The sequence below is a fragment of the Melanerpes formicivorus genome, unplaced genomic scaffold (genome assembly GCF_026170545.1).
Source record: "Melanerpes formicivorus ecotype bairdi unplaced genomic scaffold, bMelFor1.0.p_v2 SCAF_883, whole genome shotgun sequence".
Classification (NCBI taxonomy): domain Eukaryota; kingdom Metazoa; phylum Chordata; class Aves; order Piciformes; family Picidae; genus Melanerpes; species Melanerpes formicivorus.
In genome coordinates, this window is record NW_027143235.1 from 9,883 (window position 1) to 36,841 (window position 26,959).

At 45.1% G+C, this 26,959-nt stretch overlaps 1 protein-coding gene across 1 annotated transcript in view; it reads left to right on the forward strand.

Moving 5' to 3' along the window:
• The first annotated feature begins 274 nt into the window (after positions 1-274).
• STXBP6 (syntaxin binding protein 6) overlaps positions 275-26,959 on the forward strand; it is a 59,767-nt gene continuing 33,082 nt past the window's right edge. The window contains 1 exon segment of the mRNA XM_068170939.1: positions 275-456. Within this exon segment, the coding sequence (XP_068027040.1) occupies positions 303-456 (154 nt within the window). The 5' untranslated portion in view covers positions 275-302.

A 26,959-nucleotide genomic window follows, 5' to 3' on the forward strand; every position in this document is an offset into this window, starting at 1 on the left:
GATTTTGCATCATTCTGGAGTGCTAGTATGGACAGCTTCTGCCTCATATGAGCTAAGAAGCATGGAGAACAGCTTCAGTGAAGCCTCTTAGATCCTCTGAAAATTCTGCCTCTGAGAGCATGAAATTATCCTAGATATTCTTCCAAATCATTATAAAAAACCTTCTTTTTTTGTTGAAGGTCAGAGCTGCCAATGCCTGCCTAAGGTAACTGGGCTTTACATAACCTAGGAGTTTCTAATGTATTTCTTTTTCCATCATTTGATTTTTAGAGGGCAACAGTCTGCTGGACCTCTGATCTACCATGAATGCCAAATCTGCAATCAGCAAAGAAATTTTTGCCCCACATGATGAACGGATGCTGGGAGCTGTCCAAGTGAAAAGAAGAACAAAAAAAAAGATTCCTTTCCTAGCTACTGGGGGTCAGGGTGAATATTTAACATACATCTGCTTGTCAGGTAAGCTGAAAGGTTTGGTTTTTTTGACATCCAGTTACCTGGTTTGGTTTGCCTTTGCTTAACTGATTAGATGTTATCTGTAGCCACAGGGAGCTGGGGGACTGGAATCTTAGTAATGGAAGCAAAGAATTATGGCACTTCAGTCTTAAAGCTTGAGAAACTAGGTGCTCAAGGCTGTTAATAGGAATGGGATGGGATGGGATGGGATGGGATGGGATGGAATGGAATGGAATGGAATGGAATGGAATGGAATAGAATAGAATAGAATAGAATAGAATAGAATAGAATAGAATAGAATAGACCAGACCAGGTTAGAAGAGACCTTCAAGATCATCGCGTCCAACCCATCAACCAATCCAACCCCACCTAAACAACTAACCCATGGCACCAAGCACCCCAGCAAGTCTCCTCCTGAACACCTCCAATGATGGTGACTCCACCACCTCCCCAGGCAGCCCATTCCAATGGGCAATCACTCTCTCTGTATAGAACTTCTTCCTAACATCCAGCCTGTTGCTGCCATATAATAAATTGAACAGGTGGAGTCATCATTTGAGCAGAATTAGATGTTCTCTCACAGCATAGCTGCAGGGATGTGGCAGTTTCAGGCTGTGCTTTTAAAAGTCAGCTGCAGATTTTCGAGCAGAAGAGTGGAGAGATGTAAACAAATCCACAGTTGGGTGTAAAAAGGAAAACAAGAGAGTATTCTAAATGAATTTCATTGGCTGGATGTGAGATCTACCCCTCACAATATCTCCCATCCCACTTCATTCCTTTCTCTCTCTTCTGGCTGTTGAGGCTGCTCTCTGCTCTGCTCAGCGGGGAGGACCTTATCAGCCTAACCTTGAGATAAGAGCACTAACTCTCTGTCTTAGTCCAGAGAGGGAAAGAGCCTCAGTTCTTGTGAATATTCCCATGGTATGAAATTACAAGCACAAATGAGGCCAAAATATCAACAGCCCTCCAAGCTGTTTAATACACAAATAAAATGGATGGATCAGAAGGGGAGAGAGAGAAAATCGAGAGGGGGAGAGAGAAGAGGAAAGGAATTGTATTACCACACCCCTCACCCCCCAAGACAGTTTGTGGAGGAAAGGTGCTGCAGCTTTGGATGTAGAGGTGATGTTGGGTCTGTAGAAGCCACACCTTGAGTACTGTGTCCAGTTTGGAACACAACCCCTATGAGGAAAGACTGAGGGAGCTGGGATTGCTTAGCCTGGAGAAGAGGAGACTCAGAGGTGACCTTATTGCTCTCTACAACTACCTGAAGGGAGGTTGTAGACAGGTAGAGGTTGGTCTCCTCTCCCAGGCAGCCAGTACCAGAACAAGAGGACACAGTCTGAGACTGCACCAGGGGAGGTTTAGGTTGGATGTTAGGAAGAAGTTCTATACAGAGAGAGTGATTGCCCATTGGAATGGGCTGCCTGGGGAGGTGGTGGAGTCACCATCATTGGAGGTGTTCAGGAGGAGACTTGCTGGGGTGCTTGGTGCCATGGGTTAGTTGTTTAGGTGGGTTGGATTGGTTGATGGGTTGGACGCGATGATCTTGCAGGTCTCTTCTAACCTGGTTTATTATATGTATTCTATGTATTCTTCTGCAGGCTGAACACCCTCAGGCTGTCCTCCTAGCAGAAGTGTTCCAGCCCCCTGCTCATTTTCATGGTGGCAGAGTCACCAGGGGGGTTGCTTGCAACCTTTTAGCCTGCTGTGATGAGGGGACTGGCCAAGTTAGATTGGCGAGGCGAGCCAAGAGAGATCTGGTGGGTGTTACTCAGTTGAAGAAAGGAGTAGACAGATGGGAAACACAGAGGTGGGGTAGCTGTAGGCAGAACAGAGAAGATGAAAACTGACTTTTTTTTTTTTCAATTTTTATTTTTTTTTAATGTAGAAGAGGATTTAACACACACAAAAAAAAAGACGACATTCAGAGCTGAAAGTGGATATTTATCACCTCCTCCACACTTGCAGACCTAGTGACAGCTATTGGATCAGAGCTCAGTTTTAATTTAGTCAGCATTGTCTTATGTAATTGAAGCATAATTGTTTAAAATAGTTCTTAGCCTTAGTTAGAATTCTGAATTAAGCAGAAAACACTTGAAAGGTCACTTCAGAAATGTAGGACATTGGTGGTCTCTCTCTCTCCTTCTCCCTCTTGCTTGTGCACAGTTCTGGCTGTGTTATTTCCTCCCTCCCCCTATCATTACATTTGGAAAGTAACTGCTAATACTTTACATTTGTTGCAGCACATTGGAAGCATTCCAGGTTGTACATATGGAAGTGCCGTTGACCTTTCAGGGCTAAAACTCCATTGCAGTTGCAGTGAACTGAATGAACCAGATGGTTCCTTTTTGAACCTTCATTCCTGCGTGCCACAACACCCTGAGCTTAGCTGCATTGCTCTTTCTGGGCCCTCTACTGAAGAGCTTGAGTTCAACTGCAAAGCTGAAGTGGTGTAAAACTCAGAGGGCAACTTTTTCCCTCAGAGGTTATGTGTCCTCTTGTTCTGGTGCTGGCTGCCTGGGAGAAGAGACCAACCTCTGCCTGTCTAGAACCCCCCTTCAGGTAGTTGTAGAGAGCAATAAGGTCACCCCTGAGTCTCCTCTTCTCCAGGCTAAGCAATCCCAGCTCCCTCAGTCTCTCCTCACAGGGCTGTGTTCCAAACGCCTCACCAACTTTGTTGCCCTTCTCTGGACATGCTCCAGCAAGTCAACCTTCTTTCTAAACTGAGGAGCCCAGAACTGGACACAGTACTCGAGGTGTGGCCTAACCAGTGCAGCGTACAGGGGGAGAATGACCTCCCTGCTCCTGCTGGCCACACTGTTCCTGATGCAGGCCAGGATGCCATTGGCATTGGGAATGGCAATGAAGCTGGCTGGGTTTGCTTTAGGATAAGATGTCCCTGCTCACTGCAGGGGGGTTGGATTAGATGATCTTTAGAGGTCCTTTCCAACCTGAGTGATTCTGTGATTCGGTGATGCTCTGACAGATCCCTTCTGTTTAGTTTCACCTAGTTTGGGGATGTGTGTGTTAAAATAGTACTTTCTATTTTCTTTTCTGTTTTATTTTCTATTTTTGTTTCAATTTTTAGTTTTTATTTTCGTTTTTATTATATTTTATATTGAGGTTTTTAATTTTTATTGTATTTGAATTTATATTGATTTTTTTCTATTTTATTTTGAATTTTTAATTTCATTTTATATTGATTTTTTTCTATTTTGAATTTTTTATTTGATTTGTTACTGTTTTTTTCTATTTTATTTTGATTTTTTATTTGATTTTATATTGATTTTTGCTATTTTATTTTCAATTTTTATTTCATTTTATATTGATTTTTTCTATTTTGAATTTTTATTTCATTTTCTATTTTTTTTCTATTTTATTTTGACATTTTAATTTGATTTTATATTGATTTTTTCTATTTTATTTTGAGTTTTTTATTTCCTTTTATATTGAATTTTTTCTATTTTATTTTCAAGTTTTATTTCATTTTATATTGATTTTTTCTATTTCATTTTGAATTTTTATTTATGTTATATTGTTTTTTTCTATTTGATTTTCAATTTTTATTTTATTTTATTTTTGCTATTTTATTTTTAATTTTTTATTTGATTTTATATTGATTTTTTCTATTTTATTTTCCATTTTTGTTTCATTTTATATTGATTTTTCTATTGTATTTTGAATTCTTTATTTCATTTTATATTGATTATTTTCTATTTTATTTTGGATTTTTATTCTGTTTTATATTGATTTTTTCTATTTTACTTTTAATTCTTATTTGATTTTATATTGTTTTTTATATTGTATTTTGAATTTTTTATTTTATTTTCTATTTTTTATATTTTATTTTTATTTTTAATTTAATTTATTTTTTTTATATGTTATTGTGACTTTTTTATTTGACTTTTTATTGATTTTTTAATTTTTACCTTGTATTGATTTTTAATTTTTTTACTTTCTTTTATATTTATGTTTAATTTTTTTAATTTATATTGAATTTTTTATTTTTTACTTTTTTATATTGATTTTTTTATTTTTTATTTTTTACCATCTTGAAATTTTATTTTTTATTTTATTTGATATTAAATTTTTACTTTACTGTATTTTTATTTTTTATTTCATTTTCTATTGATTTTTATAAAATTTTATTTTCTATTGCAATTTATTTTATTTTCTATTGATTTTTTATTTATTTTCTTCTGTATTGATTTTTTAACTTCTATTTTCTATTGTTTTTTTATTTTATAGTGAATTTTTTAATTTGCATTTTATTATATATTGAATTTTTAATTGATTTTCAGAGGAGCTGCAGCCCAATTAGCCTTCTCTTCTTCACCATTGATCATTTTGTGTCTCTTGAAATAGAAGAAGGGAAATGATGGAATTCCGTGGTGGGTAGGCTATATTTATTGATAACATTCAGAACACTCCCCTTCATATATGTTGATGCTCTGATCCCTGCTGACTCTGAGATGCTCAGCTTAATATAACCAGTCCTCTTTCACAAGGAGTTTGTGTAGGAGGGAGTCTCCTTATAGCAAAGACACAGAATTGTGCATTTGCAAGCATCCAGCCTAAGATGAGTGTGTTGGGGCTTTTTTCTGCTCCTCAAGTGGGGATGCAATGTATGTGTGCTCCTCTGCATCCTTCCAACACACTGTTGGATCTGATTGGATCTGAACTGAGGGAGCTGGGGTTGCTTAGCCTGGAGAAGAGGAGACTCAGGGGTGGCCTTATTGCTCTCTACAACTACCTGAAGGGAGGTTGTAGACAGGCAGAGGTTGGTCTCTTCTCCCAGGCAGCCAGCACCAGAACAAGAGGACACAGTCCCAGGCTGCGCCAGGGGAGGTTCAGGTTGGATGTTAGGAAGAAGTTCTCTACAGAGAGAGTGATTGCCCATTGGAATGGGCTGCCCGGGGAGGTGGTGGAGTCACCATCATTGGAGGTGTTCAGGAGGAGACTTGCTGGGGTGCTTGGTGCCATGGGTTAGCTGTTTAGGTGGGTTGGATTGGTTGATGGGTTGGACATGATGATCTTGAAGGTCTCTTCCAACCTGGTCTCACCTATTCTATTCTATTCTATTCTATTCTATTCTATTCTATTCTATTCTATTCTATTTGCATACAGCAAATATTTTGATACAGAATTAACCAGGTTGGAAAAGACCTTTGAGCTCATTGAGTACAACCTTTATTAGAATAAAAACCTTTATTAGAATAAACCAAACCAGGTTGGAAGAGACCTTCAAGATCATCGTGTCCAACCCATCAACCAATCCAACCCACCCAAACAGCTAACCCATGGCACCAAGCACCCCGTCAAGTCTCCTTCTGAACACCTTCAATGACGGCGACTCCACCACCTCCCCGGGCAACCCATTCCATAGCGCAATCACTCTTTCTGTATAGAACTTCTTCCTAACATCCAACCTGAACCTCCCCTGGCGCAGCTTGAGACTGTGTCCTCTTGTTCTGGTACTGGGTGCCTGGGAGAAGAGACCATCATCAGCCTGTCTACAACCTCCCTTCAGGTAGTTGTAGAGAGTGATAAGGTCACCCCTAAGTCTCCTCTTCTCCAGGCTAAGCAGCCCCAGCTCCCTCAGCCTCTCCTCATAGGGCTTGTGTTCCAAACCCCTCACCAACTTTGTTGCTCTTCTCTGGACTCGTTCCAGCAAGTCAACCTCCTTCCTAAACTGAGGGGCCCAGAACTGGACACAGTACTCGAGGTGTGGCCTAACCAGTGCAGTGTACAGGGGCAGAATGACCTCCCTGCTCCTGCTGGCCACACTGTTCTTGATGCAGGCCAGGATGCCATTGGCCCTCTTGGCTGCCTGGGCACACTGCAGGCTCATGTTAAGCCTACCATCAACCAGCACCCCCAGATCCCTCTCTGCCTGGCTGCTCTCTAGCCACTCTGACCCCAGCCTGTAGCACTGCATGGGGTTGTTGTGGCCAATGTGCAGAACCCGGCACTTGGATGTGTTAAATCTCATGCCGTTGGATTCTGCCCATCTGTCCAGCCTGTCCAGGTCTCTCTGCAGAGCCTCTCTACCCTCCAGCAGATCAACTCTTGCCCCCAGCTTGGTGTCGTCAGCAAATTTACTGATGATGGACTCAATGCCCTCATCCAGATCATCAATAAAGATGTTAAAGAGCACAGGGCCCAGCACTGATCCTTGGGGCACACCACTAGTGACTGGTTGCCAGCTGGATGTGGCACCATTCACCACCACTCTCTGGGCTCGGCCCTCCAGCCAGTTCCTAACCCATCGCAGTGTGCTCCCATCCAAGCCATGGGCTGACAGCTTGGCCAGCAGTTTGCTATGGGGGACGGTGTCAAAGGCCTTGCTGAGGTCCAGGTAGACTACATCAACAGGCCTCCCCACATCCACCAGGCGGGTCACCTGATCATAGAAGGAGATCAGGTTGGTCAGGCAGGACCTGCCCTTCCTAAATCCATGCTGGCTAGGCCTGATCCCTTGGCCATCCTGTAAGTGTTGTGTTATTGAACTCAGGATGACCTGTTCCATGATCTTGCCTGGCACTGAGGTCAGGCTGACAGGCCTGTAATTCCCTGGCTCATCCAACCGGCCCTTCTTATGGATGGGCACCACGTTGGCCAGCTTCCAGTCCTCTGGGACCTCGCCAGTGAGCCAGGACTGCTGGAAAATTATGGAGAGTGGCTTGGCCAGCTCATCTGCCAGCTCTCTCAGCACCCTAGGATGAATCCCATCTGGTCCCATGGACTTGTGGGGATCCAAGCTGCTAAGGAGAGTTCCAACTACCGCCTCATGGAACATAGGGAAACTGTGCAGCTCCCTGGCTCCTTCTGCTAGCTCTGGAGGCCAGCTGTCAGGAAGACGTTCTGCCCTTCTAGTAAAAATTGAGGCAAAGAAGGTGTTAAGTATCTCTGCCTTTTCCTTATCCTTGGTTACAATGTTCCCCTCCGTATCCACCAAGGAGTGGAGGTTTTCCTATCACCCAACACCATCTGATCAACTAAACCATGGCACCCAGTGTCCCATCCAGGCTCTTCTTAAACACCTCCAATGATGGTGACTCGACCACCTCCCAGGGCAGCACATTCCAAAGGCCAATCTCTCTTTCTGGGAATAATTTCTTCCTAGCATCCAGCCTAAACCTCCCACCTCCCCTGGTGCAGCTTGAGACTGTGTCCTTTTGTTGTGGTGCTGGTTGCCTGGGAGAAGAGACCAGCCCCCACCTGGCTACAACCTCCCTTCAGGTAGTTGTAGAGAGCAAGAAGGTCTCCCCTGAGCCTCCTCTTTTCCAGGCTAAGCAACCCCAGCTCCCTCAGCCTCTCCTCACAGGGCTGTGCTCCAAACCCCTCCCCAGCCTCATTGCCCTTCTCTGGACACATTCAAGTGTCTCAATGTCCTTCCTAAACTGAGGTGCCCAGAACTGGACACAGTACTCAAGCTGTGGCCTAAGCAGTGCTGAGTACAGTGCTGAAAGTGCTGAAGTTGTGTGACTGCTGCTTAGTGATTTGGTTCCCCTTCCCATTTTTTTTCTTTTCTTTCTTTCCTTTTGCAGAATAGAATTGACAAAACTTAACAGTTCATTATTATACAGCACCTTGGCAGAGGAAGAGCTTGGACCAGGTCCAGGGAAGGGCTGTGAAAATTACTATGAGGACAGGCTGAGGGAACTGGAGTTGTTCAGCCTGGAGAAGAGAAGGCTCCAAGGAGATCTAATAGCAGCCTGCCAGTACCTGGAGGGGGCTACAAGAAGGCTGCAGAGGGACTGTTAGCAAAGGCCTGCAGTGACAGGGTGAGGGGCAGTGGTTTGAAATGAAAAAAGGTTAGATTTAGATTGGATGTTAGGAACAAGTTCTTTGCCATGAGGGTGGTGGAACACTGGAACACATTGCCCATGGAGGGAGTTGAGACCTCATCCCTGGAGCTATTCATAGTCAGGGTCAACCTGATCTAGTGGAGGATGTCCCTGCTGAGTGCAGGAGGCTTGGACTAGATGTCCTTTGGAGGTCCCCTTTGACCTAAACTATTCTGTGACTAATGATGTGAAAATGATGTGTCTGTCTAGGGAATTTGTGTTACTAATGTGGCCTTCAGTTTTATTCAAAATTGAGCTTTTGGAGTTGCTTTTCCTTCCACCTCAAGTACATATGGACTCCTTGGAAAGATTTCCAAGTACCAGATGAGACTATCTTGAAAAACAAGAAAGGATAAATCCTAAGCCAAGCAAAACCATAGAAAACTCTGGGAAGAGGATGGCATCAAATCTCTTTATTTAGTCAGATGTAATTTCGCTGTAATTAATAGGGTGCAATAAGTCTGAAGTGTAAAACTATTGGTTGCAGAGCTGTGTGTTGGAAGCTGTGTCATGCCCCATTCAGAGAAGAAGCTTTATAAACTTATTCTTGGTTGAAATGTGTAGCCTTTTCCTTGGAGGCATAGAACCATAGAATCATTCAGGTTGGAAGGGACCTCAAGGATCAGCCAGTTCCAGCCCCCCTGCCAAGGACAGGCACACCTCACACTGGATCAGGTTGCTCACAGTCACATCCAGCCTGGCCTTCAAAACCTCTGGGGATGAGGCTTCCACCACCTCCCTGGGCAACCTGTGCCAGTGTCTCACCACCCCCATGGGGAAGAACTTGTTCCTATTATCCAATTTTGTTCCCTTCCCCCTAGTCCTGTCCTTACCTGACACCCTAAAAACTCCTTCCTGTGAATTACTGTTAGATTGCTGACTCCACCCTCCCGTGTTCAGAAGGGGATGGTGGCTCTGTAGTGCTTTATTCCTTCACCAGAATTCCAGGGGCTGGGTGGGTTTGTATGTTTCAAGAGCTGGCAGCAGCTTCCTTCAGCATATTTGAGTGCAGTAATCTGCCCAGAACACGGCAGATGCTTGCATCGAGTCTGATGCCAGGTTAAAATGCTTGAATGTTGTGCAGTCTTTGGAAGCAGTTTGTTTGCTCTTGATCCAAGTGAGGACTGTAGCAGGGTTTGGTGCTATCTTCCCTGTGATGTAAAGCTGCAAGTAAGGATACACTAAACCATATTGCATGGTAACTAGTCCTTCAATTTGAAGTATACCAACTGTGCACAGAAGCCCTGGCTGAGTATCCCCTTATTGCTAGCTCTGGTGGGAAGTTTTCTCCTTGTACCATAACAGTTAAACCCAGTCTGTGTTGCTTTGAGGCAGGCTTCATTCTGAGCAGCTTGCTTAGTTTTTCATGGTGCTAGTAGGTGCTATTTATAATACCTTGACTCACTGCATTATGGATTGCTGAACCTGAATCCTACTGGGCAGAAAACATCTGGATTGTTTTCTTGCTTGCTGCTCTTCTGCCCACTGCTGTGTAGCTCTGCTCTTAGTAGTTGTATCAGCTAATGAAGAAAACCAGAACTGCTTGACCAGTGCCTGGCATGTTTACAGACTCTCAGAGTAGATGGATGTCAGATTAAACTCTTACCTTTTATAGCACTTCAGGCTGTAGTAGCCAAATCTTTTGTTTTCATCCTACTTTCAGCCTTTGAAGACTGTGCTAACCAATAGTTTTCAGTGCAGAGCAGCATGTCAGGAATTGCTGAGCTGATTGGAATGTCACATCAAGCTTCTCTGTCATTAGGCAGGATTTATTATTGCCTTCACAAGGAAGAAGATGACTCATGCAGCCCCAGTCTCTAAATATTTTCAGTTTGAGACTTTAATCTGTAAACAATCTTTTTTTAAAGCAAGTTAAATAGAAGACCAGATCAGAACTGATGCTTGATCTTCTGCTGTGATTAGCCTGTATCCCCCCAGTTTATCCACACCACTGTCACAAATATTCAAGCAAGTATGCCACATAGAAAACACAGAGGGAAGGAATTCTGCACTAATTTTGTCCCTCCCTGGTGTAATATCTAACTGTAGCAGTAAAAACAACCCTCTGGTGTCGTGTATCTCTGTGTGTGTGTGTGTGTATGCTACCCCAAACAATTGTTCTGCATTTACAAGACAGTGTTTTTCCTCCAGCCTACCTACGTTGAAGTTTTTATGTAACTTGGAAGGAAAAAACAACCTATGAAGGGTGGGGAGGCTGCAGGAATATAAACTATGCAAAGTTTTGTTGGCTTTCTATCAGGGAGGAGCCTAGATGTTTGTCCAAGTTAAAACAATCTCTAGTAACTGTTTAGCTGGAAGAACTTCATATAGCAAGTCTGGCACACCCTGTCAGCTGCTCTTCTGCTGTGCTCTTTAGAGCTGAGCAGCACACAGTAGATTTATAGAATCATAGAACTGTTAGGGTTGGAAGGGACCTGAAGGATCATCCAGTTCCAACCCTCCTCCCATGGGCAGGGACACCTCATACTACATCAGCTTGCTTAGAGCCTGACCTTCAAAACCTCCAGGGATGAGGCTTCCACCACCTCCCTGGGCAACCTGTGCCAGTCTCTCACCACACTCATGGGGAAGAACTCCTTCCTAACATCCAATCTCAATCTCCCCATTTCTAGTTCTTTTTTGCATTCCCCCCAGCCCTATCACTCCTTGACACCCTAAAAAGTCCCTCCCCAGTTTTCTTGTAGCCCCCTTCAGATACTGGAAGGCCAGTAACTTTTGGTAGCCTCAGGGAATGATGGAGTTAAAACCACAGTGCACTTCAAGTTCTCCAACATGAGTGTTCTGAGGGAAGCTTCAGTTAAATGCCATTTTTAAGGGAGGGATCTGAGGTAGCTTTATAATATTGTGGAACATACATCAAGCATTGAAGTTTATTAGGCAGTTTTGTCTCCCAAATCCAGATGGCTGTTGAAAAATTGCTTGAAGCATCTAATTGTCCTTCTGTATGGTATCCTCAACATATCTTTAGAGGAGGAGAGGCTGAGCGAGCTGGGGTTGTTTAGCCTGGATAGAGGAGGCTCAGGGAGACCTTCTTGCTGTGTAAAACTACCTGAAGGGAGGTTGTAGCCAGGTGGGGATTGGTCTCTTTATTAGAATAAACCTTTATTAGAATAAACCAAACCATGTTGGAAGAGACCTTCAAGATCATCATGTCCAACCCATCAACCAATCCAGTCCACCCTAACAGCTAACCCATGGCACCAAGCACCCCAGCAAGTCTCCTCCTGAACACCTTCAATGACGGCGACTCCACCGCCTCCCCAGGCAGCCCATTCCAGTGGGCAATCACTCTCTCTGTATAGAACTCCTTCCTAACATCCAACCTGAACCTCCCCTGGCGCAGCCTGAGACTGTGTCCTCTTGTTCTGGTAGAGGACTGTGTCCTCTTGTTCTCCTAGGCAACCAGCACCAGAACAAGAGGACACAGTTTCAAGCTGCACCAGGGGAAGTTTAGGCTCGAGGTGAGGAGAAAGTTCTTCACAGAAATAGTAATTTGCCATTGGAATGTGCTGCCCAGGGAGGTGGTGGAGTCACCATCCCTGGAGGTGTTCAAGAGGGGATTGGACATGGCACTTGGTGCCATGGTTTAGTAGTCATGAGGTATTGGGTGACAGGTTGGACTTGATGATCTCTCAGGTCCTTTCCAACCTTATTGATTCTATGATTCTATGACAGGCTCAGCTGGAAGGGGAGCTGCAATACAATCTTCTGTCTGGATGAAATCACTAGTCAATTCTTTTCATGGATAACATGATACCAGCCCCTGCTGGGTTAGTTTTCTTAAATCTCTGCTTCCTGTCACTCTGTGGACCACAGTAGTGATGGCAACAGCAGATCTCTGTGACTGGATCAATGGCTTGGAAGAGAACACAACTGTTAAAGGAATATTCTCTTCTAGCAAGAGAAGTGTTTACACAAAGTCTGCTTTTTCTGACTGAGGTGAGAATTCACAGCTTAAATAAACAGAGGCTGTCAACCTCCAGTCCTTGTTTGTTCACCTGCATTGTTCACCTGCCCGTGGCAGGGGGGTTGGAACTAGATGATCCTTGAGGTCCCTTCCAACCCTAGCAATTCCGTAATGACACATTCCTACCAAAATCTTGACTGTTCAAGTGTCTGGTAATGGCTAAAGTTGTCTAAAATACTATCTGGTAAGACTTTATTCAGTTGGAATCTGTTGGATTTACTTAAAACAAAAGCTGGGCAGAGAACTTTTTGAGAAGTTCTGGAAGAATTGGTCTTGGGGTTTGGTTGTGCATTCTGATCCCACAGCTGCTTTTAAGAATAGCTTGCTTAAGTTTAGCCTAAATCAGTTTAACACAGAAATACACCTAAAGTACCCTTCAGCTCTACTTTGGAGGGAATGCTGGTTCCTTACCCAGTCTTCAGTCTATAAAGGGAGGTAGCCAGGTGGGGCTTTGTCTCGTGTCCCAGGAAGCCAGCACCAGAACAAGAGGACACAGTCTCAAGCTGCACCAGGGGAGGTTTAGGCTGGATGTTAGGAAGAAGTTCTTCATAGAGAGATTGGCCATTGGAATGTGCTGCCCAGGGAGGTGGTGGAGTCACCATCACTAGAGGTGTTTAGGAAGGGACTGGATGAGGCACTTAGTGCCATGGTTTAGTTGATCAGATAGTGTTGGGTGCTAGGTTGGACTCAATGATCTCAAAGTTCTTTTCCAACCTGGTTTATTCTATTCTATTCTATTCTATTCTATTCTATTCTATTCTATTCTATTCTATTCTATTCTATTCTATTCTATTCTGGAATCAAAAGGGTAAAAGTTACATTCAGCTACAGAGAACATGGCATTGGACAAGAGTTAGAGAGATGCTCTGAAATTTGTCAGGAATTGGAAAAAAGGATGGTTTGTGTTGTGGTATCTTGAAAGATTCTAAACTGACAGGCCACTGTGCAAGCTGACTGATAAATCTATGAAGTATTCATGGAATCACAGAATGGTTTGATGTGGAAGGGACCTCCAAAGGTCCTCTAGTCCTACCCGCTGCAGGCAGCAGGGACATCACTACGTCAGGTTGCTCAGAGCCTTCCAGGGATAGTGACCCCACGACTGCCCTGGGCAGACCACTCCACTGTTTGAGAATTCTTTCAGTGAAGAAATATTTCCTGCTATCCAGCCTAAACCTCAATCTTGGTCGCTGTCTTGATGGATAATTTAGAAGACTCTTACTTGTTTCATGATGCATTTCCTCCTTTTTGCATAACTAAAATGCCTGTAAAAGCTGGAAAATGCCCTTTTCCTCTCAGTACCTCCTATTTTAGAACAAAACTGTTGTGATCAGCTTCTGTAAGTCTCCTTGTTTGTGACAATTGTACTTTGGCAGGGTTTCCCTTTATTATTTCTACTCTTAAAATGTTCCTTTTTCCTTAGGATTCCTTAATGGATACTTTCTGCAGCCAGTGGTATTGCTCCTTGCCATATCCACTGTTTTCTGTCAGCTGATGGTGACTCTCTGATGTTACACCACCTTCTTGGAGGAACTTCAGTCACTGAAGCTAGTTCCTTCACTTTGAGTCAATTCTTGGTTGAATTCTGCATGCTTCCTTCCTGAGTGTGACTATTCACCAGCAGCAAGCCATTGGCCACTTGCCTCTATTTCTGTTTAACTCAATTTCCAGCTGTCCAACCCTACTCAGGAACCTGCCCCTTTTTTTAACAGTTAGGACACCATTCTTCCTGTGTCAGCCATCACTGATGCTCACCTCTTCCATTCCTAATGCAGACTAGTAAAGTTTGCTGATTATTAACCTCATCTGATGAGCTGATCCTGATTATCTCTCCCCTTCTACCTTCTTACTCTTTTCAGCAGTCCACTCTTCTGACATTCCCATCTTTTCAGTAAAGCTCTTCAATTCTCAGTGCCTCATCTGCTCTGTTGGATCACAATTTTTGTTTGCTTTGCTTTGTTTTGCTTTCCCTTTGTTTGTAGACTCCTGCTGCAGCTGTACACCAAGACTTCTTCTGTGCCATTTCCCTGAAAATTCGATATCCTATCACTTGGCTTCGTTCCCTGCTCAGGAGGAATCGTGGAGCACAGAATTCCCATTTCTTATTCTTCCTGGTAGATAAGAAGCTCAGCATGACCCAACACTGTGCACTTGCAGCCCAGAAAGCCAATCACATCCTGGGCTGCAGCAAAAGAAGCACAGCCAGCAGGGACAGGGAGGTGATGCTCCCCCTCTACTGCACTCTGCTGAGAACACACCTGGAGCACTGTGTCAAATTCTGGAGCCCCTAGTACAGGAAGGATCTGGAGGTGCTGGAATGTGTCCAGAGAAGGGCCACAAGGATGAGCAGAGGGCTGGAGCTGCTCTGTTCTGAGGACAGACTGAGGGAGTTGGGGCTGTTCAATCTGGAGAAGAGAAATCTCTGAGGAGACCTTATTATGGCCTTCCAGTGTCTGAAGGGGGCTACAAGAAGGCTGGGGAGGGACTTTTGAGGGTGTCAGAGAATGAAAGGACTGAGGGGGGATGGAAAAAAATCTAGAAGTGGGTAGATTCAGATTGGATATTAGGAAGAAGTTGTTCCCCATGAGGGTGATGAGAGACTGGCACAGGCTGCCCAGGGAGGTGGTGGAAGCCTCATCCCTGGAGGTTTTGAAGACCAGGCTGGATGTGGCTGTGAGCAACCTGATCCAGTGTGAGGTGTCCCTGATGACTGCAGGGGAGTTGGAACTAGATGATCCTTGAGGTCCCTTCCAAAGCTAACAATTCTGTGATTCCCCCTGCAAGCTTTGCCTCCAGCCCAATTGGATGTTTGCTGTTTCTGTTAGGTTTTGTGGACTGTCCATGATGTGTTAGTGTCTCTTAGGAGATCAAAAGGCTTCATTCAGCTGATTTTTGTAGTATTTGATTAAAGCACTCCTGGCACTTGGTGGGTGGCTCTGTACAGGCAGTTGCAGAAGAGCACCCTCATGGGGAAGAACTTCCTAACATCCAATCTGAATCTACCCACTTCCAGTTTTGTTCCATTCCTCCTAGTCCTATCACTCCCTGACACCCTCAAAAGTCCCTCCCCAGCTTTCTTCAGATACTGGAAGGCCACAATTAGGTCACCTGGGAGCCTCCTCTTCTCCAGACTGAACAGCCCCAACTCCTTCAGTCTGTCCTCACAGCAGAGCAGCTCCAGCCCTCTGATCACCCTTGTGGCCCTTCTCTGGACACCTTCCAGCACCTCCAGATCCTTCCTGTACTAGGGGCTCCAGAACTGGATGCAGTACTCCAGGTGGGGTCTCAGCAGAGCAGAGTAGAGGGGGAGAATCACTTAGACCTGTTCCTTCTGTTTGTGACAAGTTCTCTCTCAGCATTTCTTGCAAGAGTGCAGATGAAAATTGAGCAATGTGGTTGCTTTTTTCTTCCCATAAAAATATTTTATCTCTGATAGTGTGATATTTTAATGACAGTTTGTCAAATAGCTCCACGGATAGAGAAACCTGAATAAAAGAAATACAAATTCTTTGGGTCTTAAAGTGCTGCCTGGGCAGACAATTGCTCTTAAATCATAACAGGAATGCAGCACTTTGAGGGCTGATTGAAGAAATTAGAATAGAATAGAATAGAATAGACCAGACCAGACCAGACCAGACCAGGTTGGAAGAGACCTTCAAGATCATCATGTCCAACCTATCACCCAACACCACCTGATCAACTAAACCATGTCACCAAGCACCCTGTCAAGTCTCCTCCTGGACACCTCTAATGATGGTGACTCCACCACCTCCCTGGGCAGCCCATTCCAATGGGCAATCACTCTCTCTGTATAGAACTTCTTCCTAACCCTCCAGCCTAAACCTCCCCTGGTGCAGCCTGAGACTGTGTCCTCTTGTTCTGGTGCTGGCTGCCTGGGAGAAGAGACCAACCCCCACCTGTCTACAACCTCCCTTCAGGTAGGTGTAGAGAGCAATAAGGTCACCCCTGAGTCTCCTCTTCTCCAGGCTAAGCAACCCCAACTCCCTCAGCCTCTCCTCACAGGGCTGTGTTCCAAGCCCCTCACCAACTTCGTTGCCCTTCTCTGGACATGCTCCAGCAAGTCAACCTCCTTCCTAAAACTGATGGGCCCAGTAATGGACAGAGGACTCAAGGTGTGGCCTAACCAGTGCAGTGTACAGGGGCAGAATGACCTCCCTGCTCCTGCTGGCCACACTGTTCCTGATGCAGGCCAGGATGCCATTGGCCCTCTTGGCTGCCTGGGCACACTGCAGGCTCATGTTCAGCCTACCATCAACCAGTACCCCCAGGTCCCTCTCCGCCTGGCTGCTCTCAGCCACTCTGCCCCCAGCCTGTAGCACTGCCTGGGGTGGCTGTGGCCAATGTGCAGAACCTGGCACTTGGATGTGTTCAGTTGTTTTTCCCAAGGATAGAAATGGTGTTTAGAGGATAGATTTTGGTTTAACTGTGCACATGATATGGCTGTAGGAAGGACTGGATGGAGTCAGTGCTCAATAAGTTTTGGAAATATTAATCTAATCTATTCATATGCAGCTTTCTCAGGCTGTGTCTTGACTCTGAGCTTGAGCTGTCAAAGCAATCTGACTCAGAGCACACGTAGAAATTCCTAGAATAGGAGTAACTTGACTGGCATGTACTTTAAGATGTTATTTTTACTGAACCAGGAGTTTCATAATCTAATTACCAATACTCCTGACACAAAGGCAGTTCCCACCCAGCTCCTGAGCTGATTGTAAACTGGCATAAGGGGTAATCTGTAAACCAAAGGGCTAGACTGGCCAATTCTAAGGTTTTCAGCATAAAACCAAGAATTGCCTAACATTTTAGGTTCGTTGACACTGTGGGTACGACTTTTACAGGAATTAGTTTTATGTTACTGGATACTGTGTCCAGCTTTGGAGCCCTCAACACAGGCAGGATATGGAGCTGATGGAGTGGGTCCAAAGGAGGGCCATGAAAATGATCAGGGGGCTGGAACACCTCTGGGCCCCTCAGTTTAGGAAGGAGGTTGACTTGCTGGAACGAGTCCAGAGAAGGGCAACGAAGTTGGTGAGAGGTTTGGAACACAGCCCTGTGAGGAGAGGCTGAGGAAGCTGGGGTTGCTTAGCCTGGAGAGGAGGAGACTCAGGGGTGACCTTATTGCTCTCTACAACTACCTGAAGGGAGGTTGTAGCCGGGTGGGGGTTGGTCTCTTCTCCCAGGCAGCCAGCACCAGAACAAGAGGACACAGTCTCAGGCTGCACCAGGGGAGGTTTAGGTTGGATGTTAGGAAGTTTTATACAGAGAGAGTGATTGCCCATTGGAATGGGCTGCCCAGGGAGGTGGTGGAGTCACCATCACTAGCAATGTTCAGGAGGAGACTTGGTGGGGTACTTGGTGCCATGGGTTAGTTGTTTGGGTGGGTTGGATTGGTTGATGGGTTGGACGCCATGATCTTGAAGGTCTCTTCCAACCTGGTTTATTATATGTATTCTGTGCTAAAAGGACAGGCTGAGGGAGCTGGGGATGTTCAGCCTGGAAAAGAGAAGGCTCTGGGGACAGCTAATAGCAGCCTGTCAGTACCTGAAGGGGGCTACAAGAAGGCTGCACAGGGACTGTTTCCAAAGGCCTGCAGTGATAGGACAAGGGGCAGTGGTTTGAAATGAGAGAAGAGCAGATTTAGGTTGGACGTTAGGAAGAAGTTCTTTAACATGAGGTTAGTGGAAGACTGGAACAGGTTGTCCAGGGAGGTAGTTGAGGCCTCATTCCTGGAGACTTTTAGTGTGAGGCTCAGCAAGGCTCTGGGAAACCTGATCTAGTAGAGGATGTCACTGCTGACTGCAGGGGGGGATTAGACTAGATGACCTTTGATGGTCCCCTCCATCCCAAACCATTCTTTGATAGTGAGTGGCAATCATAATGTAGCTGATTGCAGGATTATGGGTGAAGGGAGTACCAGGAGTAAATGTGCCACAAAGAAAAGCAGTCCCTGAGAATTATGCTGGCTGTAGAACATCCAAGATGTGGCTAAGCAGGGGGTCAAGACAGTAGTTCTGTACATTTTAAATAGCATGAGGGTCTGTAGGATTTTCTTCACCACTACAATATAATATGAAAGAAAACCAATCCAAACAATGAAAGAATAGAAGCAGTGAATAATCTTGCATTCCCTTGGGTAATGAATTGAACACCTGGCTGAGGAAGCTTAAAGGAGATGAATTTACTGAACTGGTGTATTTCAATACATGCAAACCCTGTATTCATAAAGTCATAGAATCAACCAGGTTGGAAAAAACCTCAGAGATCATCAAGTCCAACCTATCACCTAATACCTAACACCTCCTGACAACTAAACCATGGCTCCAAGTGCCACATCCAAGCCTTTTCTGAACACCTCCAGGGATGGTGACTCCAGCACCTCCCTGGGCAGCACATTCCAATGGCCAATTCCTCTTTCTGGGAAGAACTTTGAAGAAGGTTTCTGATAGGCAGCATCAGGTGTGCTATGGAGAACATATGGCAGCTTTATTTTGCCTGTCACATTCTAATCCTTGTGAGTGTTTCATGGTGGGATGTAAGTAAAGAGCTGCTTCACTCCTGGGCAAAGGAATTGCATTGAACAACATCCATTTCCCTGTTGTTTTTTCCTTTGTCTTGTTAGTTTTGTGTTTTGTTGGTGATTTGGGTTGGTTATTTGGTTGGTTTCATAGAATCATAGAATTGTTAGGGTTGGAAGGGACCTCAAGGATCAGCCAGTTCCAAGCCCCCTGCCACAGGCAGGGACACTTCACACTGCATCAGGTTGCTCACAGCCACATCCAGCCTGGCCTTCAAAACTTCCAGGGATGAGGCTTCCACCACCTCCCTGGGCAACCTGTGCCAGTCTCTCACCACCTCATGGGGAACAACTTCTTCCTAACATCCCATCTGAATCTACCCATTTCTAGTTTTGCTGCACTTCCCCCCAGTCCTACCACTCCCTGACACTCTCAAAAGTCCCTCCCCAGCTTGGGTTGGGGTTTTGTTGTTTGCTTATGGAAGTGTGCTACTAATGTGTGTGTGCTTCATGGGTAGGAAAGCAAGCTGTGTAGCTTGAAGGTCTTTTATTACTTCAGAGATGACCTTTCTGCAAGGTCTATTTGAAATGAAATTAATAGCTCTTATGTCTGGGCAATTTGATAAACACAGAGGGGTGGAAAGGTTTCTGCCTCTTTTTTAGATCACTCTTTGAATGCCTAATGAGCCTGGGAGTCCAAGTAGCTGTGAAACATCACTTGGCTGATGATGCATCTCAGCTCTCTGAAAAGAAATTGATTTGGTTCAGTTGTTTACTTTAAAGTAATCTGATGTTAGTTATTTTCCTGCAGTCTTGCTGGTCGTGTTCAATACCTGTCCATCTGGGGATGATCTCACTTACCAAACTACAACTCAGTCAAATGTCCCTCTAAAATGTAATTAATGTTCCCATGGTATTGTGCAGTAATTTTTGAGCAAATGTAAACTATTGGACTGTCCTTTAACCAGTCTGGTCATCAGTACTGCATTTGAGTACAGCTGAGTTTGACTAGAGAGAATAAGACAAGAAGCTCAACAGGAGCTCTCAGTGTGCACTTGCAGCCCCCAAAACCAATCAGATCCTGGGCTGCATCAGGAGAAGTGTGGCCAGCAGGGCAAGGGACGTGATCCTGCCCCTCTACTCAGCTCTGGTGAGACCCCACCTGGAGTACTGCATCCAGGTCTGGAGCCCCTAGTACAAGAGGGATGTGGAGGTGCAGGAAGGTGTCCAGAGAAGGGCCACAAGGATGATCAGAGGGCTGGAGCACCTCGCTGAAGGAGTTGGGGCTGTTCAGTCTGGAGAAGAGAAGGCTCCCAGGTGACCTCATTGTGGCCTTCCAGGATCTGAAGGGGGCTACAGGAAGGCTGGGGAAGGACTTCTCAGGATCTCAGGGAGTGATAGGACTGGGGGGGGGAGATGGAGCAAAACTAGAAATGAGTAGATTCAGATTGGATGTTAAGAAGAAGTTCTTCCCCATGAGAGTGGTGAAGCCCTGGAATGGGTTGTCCTGGGAGGTGGTTGGGGCACCATCCCTGGAGGTGTTTAAGCCCAGGCTGGATGAGGCTGTGGCCAGGCTGATCTAGTGTGGGGTGTCCCTGCCCATGGTAGGGGGGTTGGAACTAGATGATCCTTGTGGTCCCTTCCAACCCTGACTGATACTATGATACTAACGCAGTAAGATAAAACTCTTCAAACCCCATGTACCAGTGTATGCTGGGGGCTGAGCTGTTGGAGAGCAAGGAGAGAAGGACACGGGAGTCTTGGTGGACAACAGCGTTACCAAAAGCCAGCAATGTGCTGCCCAGGGAGGTGGTGGAGTCACCATCACTGGAGGTGTTGAGGAGGAGACTTGATGGGGTGCTTGGTGCCATGGGTTAGTTGTTTAGATGGTGTTGGGTGATAGGTTGGACTCGATCATCTCAAAGGTCTGTTCCAACCTGGTTAATTCTATTCTATTGTATTCTAATGTGCCCTTGTGGCTGTTGACAATATGATTCTGCTGTAAATTGCTCAGAGTGGTGAACCCTTACAGTGAGAAGCAATCCCTGTGGCTTGTGGGGTTTTTTTGAGTATGAAACTGAGAACTCAAATTAAATGACCAGAGGAAAAAAGTACTCAGATTTCTTTTTGCATTTCATTTCCATTTCACTTCTCTTGGCAGCTTATAACCCAGTTCTGAAACTGAAATGAATTTACTCAACAAGGTACTGTGAGGTAAAATGAAGATTTGATAAATAGGATTTGTGTGTGTGTAGGGATTTGCTTCTTCTGTGGAAAAACAGTGAAACCTAAGGAGTTTTTTATCCTCTTCTGTGTGTGGCCAGCAGGAGCAGGGAAGGCATTCTGCCTGTACTCAGCACTGGTTAGGCCACACCTGGAGTCCTGTGTCCAGTTCTGGGCCCCTGGGTTTAGGAAAGATGTTGAATTGCTGGAATGTGTCCAGAGAAGGGCAACAAAGCTGGGGAGGGGTTTGGAGCACAGCCCTGTGAGGAGAGGCTGAGGGAGCTGGGATTGCTTAGCCTGGAGAAGAGGAGGCTCAGAGGAGACCAGCACCAGAACAAGAGGACACAGTCTCAAGCTTTGCCAGGAGAGGCTTAGGCTGGATGTTAGGAATAAATTCTTCCCAGAAAGAGAGATTGGCCATTGGAATGTGCTGGACAGGGAGGTGGTGGAGTCACCATCACTGAAAGTGTTTAAAAAGGGACTGGATGAGGTGCTTTTTGCTATGGTTTAGTTGATTAGATGGTGTTGGGTGATAGGTTGGACTTGATGATTTCAAAGGTTTTTTCCAACATGGTCTATTCCATTCCACTCCATTCCATTCCATTCCATTCCATTCCATTCCATTCCATTCCATTCCATTCCATTCCATTCCATACCATTCCATTCCATTCCATTCCATTCCATTCCATCTTTTTTCATTTCAAAGGAATTTATCTAATAACATATCCAGCTTTTATAGAGGGAAAAGCTGGTGGAAGCACTCTGTAACCTCCTTTGTGAGGAGGACAGAGACAGAAGCCAGCTAGATGTTGCTTTAACTTAACCTCCTTCTCTTTAAATGCCTGCTTATGTGAAGGAACCAATACATTTAATTGATTCATTAGTTCTCTTTTTTTGTACAAAAGTTGATTCCCAGCATTTAGGCACTGGCCAGCACATCTAGAGAGGTGATTCTGCCCCTCTACTCTGCTCTGCTAAAGCCTCACCTGGAGTACTGTGTCCTGCTCTGGAGCCCTCAACACAGGCAGGATGTAGACCTGATGGAGCAGGTCCAGAGGAGAGCAAACAAAATGATCATGGGGTTGGAACACCTCTGCTACAAAGGCTGAGGGAGCTGGGGTTCCTCAGTCTGGAGAAGAGAAGGTTTCAGGGAGACCTAGTATCAGCCTGCCAGTACCTGAACGGGGCTACAAGAAGGCTACAGAGGACTGTTTGCAAAGGCCTGCAGTGACAGGACGACGGGCAACAGTTTGCAGTGACAGGAGATTCAGATTTGATGTAAGGAAGATCTTCACCATGAGGGTGCTGGAACACTAGCAGAAGTTTCACAAGGAGGTAGTTGAGGCCTTATCCCTGGACATCCTCATTGTGAGGCTCAGCAAGGCTCTGAGCAACTCGATCTAGTTGAGGATGTCCCTGCTCACTGCAGGAGGGTTGGACTAGGTGACCTTTGGAGGTCCCTTCCAACCCAAACCATTCTGTGATTTTGTGAACCGCAATTGTAAACCTCAATAATAAAACAGGTCTTGGTATAGTGTAATGAGCTCTTCCAGGCTGGAAGGTACTATGTGACTCTGAGCAACCTGCTCTAGTGTGAGGTGTCCCTGCCCATGGCAGGGGCTTTGTAGCTAGATGATCCTTGAGGTCCCTTCCAACCCTAACAGTTCTATGATTCTATAAAGCATTTATTTGTTACTGAGGCAGGACACAGTTTGACACTGTGAGGTTGAAATCTTCCTCAGCTTATACAAACAAAAAGATTAGCCTTAAGCCATGTGTAGAATACAATGGCTTGGAATTGTTTTCCCCCTGAAACATCAGCCAGAGATGTGGAGCTCTGACATAGTTGTCTCCTGATGGCTGAGGATGGCTGGCTGTGAACTGGCATGGAAGAGAGTTGTTAAGGGAAAACAGATTGTGCCAGAGCTTCTTGTCATGTTCTCCTTTTATCTTGACGTTAGAAGGTTGTCATGCCATTGTCACAGGGCTCTGATAGGAAAGGGAAGTGTTAGAAGTCTGAGCTCTGCAGGCAGCAGTGGTGTGTAGCACAAGCGTGCGGCTCGGTTAATCATTGATCAACAGCACTCTGTGGGCTGCAGGCCTGAATTTCTCAGCCCCACTTCCTCCAACTGCATAGAGCTCAGCCCAGTAAAGTAAATAATCTTTGATCTGAAATGAAACAGACTTTCATTTGCTTATACCAGGATGCTTTTACAGTATTTTCATTGCTCAGCATCTTGCTTTAGCCATTTTGAATCCTTTAAGGATTTCGCCTGGAGTAGTGCATCCAGTTCTGGAGCCCTTGTCCCAGGAAGGATCTGGAGGTGCTGGAAGGTGTCCAGAGAAGGGCCACGAGGATGAGCAGAGCTGCTCTGCTATGAGGACAGACTGAGGGAGTTGGGGCTGTTCAGTCTGGAGAAGAGAAGGCTCTGGGGAGACCTAATTATTCCCTTCCAGTATCTGAAGGGGGCTACAAGAAAGCTGGGGAGGGACTTCTGAGGGTGTCAGGGAGTGATAGGACTGGGGGGAAATGGAGCAAAACCAGAAATGGGTAGATTCAGATTGGCTGTTAGGAAGAAGTTGTTCCCCATGAGGGTGGTGAGAGACTGGCACAGGTTGCCCAGGGAGGGGGTGGAAGCCTCATCCCTGGAGGTGTTTGCAGCCAGGCTGGATGTGGCTGTGAGCAACCTGCTGTAGTGTGAGGTGTCCCTGCCTGTGGCAGGGGGGTTGGAACTGGCTGATCCTTGAGGTCCCTTCCAACCCTAACAATTCTATGATTCTATGATTCACAGAAGGCAGCTGAGAAATAACTCTTGCAGTATTTTGCTTGTTTTCCCTCAAAATCAACCAAAGATTTGGTAACTGGCAAAGAAACATGAGTCAACAGGTTTGTGTTTTATTCTGTAGTGGCTTTTGACTGAATAGCTCCACCAGTGCTTATCTGTAAGGAAGAGTCAATTGGGCTCTGACTGGTTAGTCTGTAACATTGATACCAAGAAGGATCCATCTAGCCACAATTGCATAGACTCATAGAATCAATAAGGTTGGAAAAGACCTCAAAGATCATCAAATCCAATCTGTTACCCAAGACCTCATGACTGGTAAACCATGGCTCCAAGTGCCACATCCAGTCCCTTTTTTTGAACACCTCCAGGGATGGTGACTCCACCACCTCCCTGGGCAACACATTCCAATGGCCAATCTCTGTTTCTGGGAAGAACTTTCTCCTCACCTCAAGCCTAAATTTGTTTGCTGCTGGTTGATAATGAGCACTTGAGTGGAGATAAGGAAAGGGCAAATGTGTCAGTACTGTCAGCTAATATATTTTGTAGCTCCTTCATAAATCTTAGGCTTACTGAATTTGATACTGGATCTTTATGCTTTATTTTTTTGGACAATCCTCCTTTACAAGCCCTTCTAATTAATAGTTAAACTCTGCTAGGCTTTCTGGGCTTCTATGACAACAATTTAATTTTTAGTTGCCTCTGATTCCCTTTTTTTTTTCCCCCTTTAATTAACTTAATTTGATGCTTTCTACTTACTGTAAGAAATGAGGAAAAACTGAAATAGTATCATAGTATCAGTCAGGGTTGGAAGGGACCACAAGGATCATCTAGTTCCACCCCCCCTGCCATGGGCAGGGACACCCCACACTAGATCAGCCTGGCCAGAGCCTCAGCCAGCCTGGGCTTAAACACCTCCAGGGACGGTGCCCCAACCACCTCCCTGGACAACCCATTCCAGGGCTTCACCACTCTCATGGGGAAGAACTTCTTCTTAACATCCAATCTGAATCTACTCATTTCTAGTTTTGCTCCATCTCCCCCCCCAAGTCCTATCACTCCTTAACACCCTAAAGTGTCCCTCCCCAGCTTTCTTGTAGCCCCCTTCAGATACTGGAAGGCCACAATAAAATCTCCTTGGAGCCTTCTCTTCTTCAGACTGAATAGCCCCAACCTTCTCAGTCTGTCTCCGTAGGAGAGCAGCTCCAGCCCTCTGCTCATCCTCATGGCCCTTCTCTGGACACCTTCCAGCAGTTGCAAATCCTTCCTGTACTAGAGGCTCCAGAACTGGATGCAGTACTCCAGGTGTGGTCTCAGCAGAGTGGAGTAGAGGGGGAGAATCACCTCCCTGGCCCTTCTGGCTGTGCTTCTCGATGCAACCCAGGGTGTGATTTGCTTTCTGGGCTGCAAGTGCTCACTGCTGGCTCCTGTTGAGCTTCTCCTCCACCAGCATCCCCAAGTCCTTTTCTTCAGGGCTGCTCTCAAGCCATTCCCTGCCCAGCCTATATCAGTGCTTGGGGGAGGCAACAGTTTATGTTAAGCAGGAAAGTTTGAGGGGGGCATGGTTAATTGTTTACCTTTCTAGCTACTTGTGTAAGGGTTCAATATGATTTTCAGCAAGCCTTGTAAGAATGTTGTTTCACATAGGATAAAACTTAAAGGGGAGAAAAAAGGCTCTGGAGTTGCTGTGCGCTGCTGTAGTTAGGTTGGACGCGATGATCTTGAAGGTCTCTTCCAACCTGGTTTATTCTATTCTATTCTAGTTCAAGTCCAAGGCCATTCTGTTAACATCTTAAATACCAAATTTCAACCCAGTTTGGAGCCCTTGAGAAACATATTGGCACAGTTTTTTACAGTAAGGACAGCAGATATATTTTATTCTGTGCTGCATCATTTAACTGCTGTTACCAATGAGTATTTATGACTGTCTCTAACAGGGCAATTACAGGCAGCAGACAAGCCAACACTTAGGGTGATTTTTGGCTCTAAGCTATGCAGTGGGAAGAAGCCATTAACAGCAAATTTGTAAGCAATGAGGCTTAGAATAATAGAATATATTAATCCTATGTATTAGAGAGCCAGAGAATCAAGCAGTTGCTCTACTGTGCACACACTATGGCATTAGGCATAGAAGCTTTCATTCAGGGGTGGGAGTTGTCTCATTTACAGACACATAAAGCAGAGAATAAGAAAGAAACTGCAAAAAGTCATAGCCAAGCCCACAAAATGCTTTAAAGGGCAAATGCTAATTAAAAACAAAAGGCACATAAGGATAGGATAGGATAGGATAGGATAGGATAGGATAGGATAGGATAGGATAGGATAGGATAGGATAGGATAGGATAGGATAGGATTAGAATAGGACAGGATAGGATTAGGATAGGATAGGATAGGATAGGATAGGATAGGATAGGATAGGATAGGATAGGATAGGATAGGATAGGATAGAATTAGAATAGAATAGGATAGAATTAGAATAGAATAGGATAGAGTAGAGTAGAGTAGAGTAGAGTAGAGTAGAGTAGAATAGAATAGAATAGAATAGAATAGAATAGAATAGAATAGAATAGAATAGAATAGAATAGAATAGAATAGAATAGAATAGAATAGAATAGAATAGAATAGAATAGAAGAATAGAATAGAATAGAATAAACCAGGTTGGAAGAGACCTTCGAGATCATCGTGTCCAACCCGTCATCAAACACCATCCAATCAACTAAACCATGGCACCATCACTTGCACACTAATCAATTTCATACAAGGAAAATAGAAATTAGTGGATTCTGTGTGGAAATTCCAGTTGTTTAGCCCTGCTGTTTGGAGAATCTTCTCTATGTTGGTGTCCATGTAAAACTGTTCTTTACCAGGAGGGTAGTGGAGCACTGGAACATGTTGTCTGGGGAGGTGATTGAGGCTTCCTCCCTGGAGATATTCAGTGTGAGGCTCGACAGGGCTCTGGGCAACCTGATGTGGTTGAGGAATTTCAGGAGCTGGAAGGGACCTCAAAAGCTCATCCAGTCCAACCCCCCTGCCAGAGCAGGGTCACCTAGAGCAGATCACACAAGAACACATCTGGGCAGGTTTTGAATATCTCCAGAGAAGGAGACTCCACAACCCCCCTGG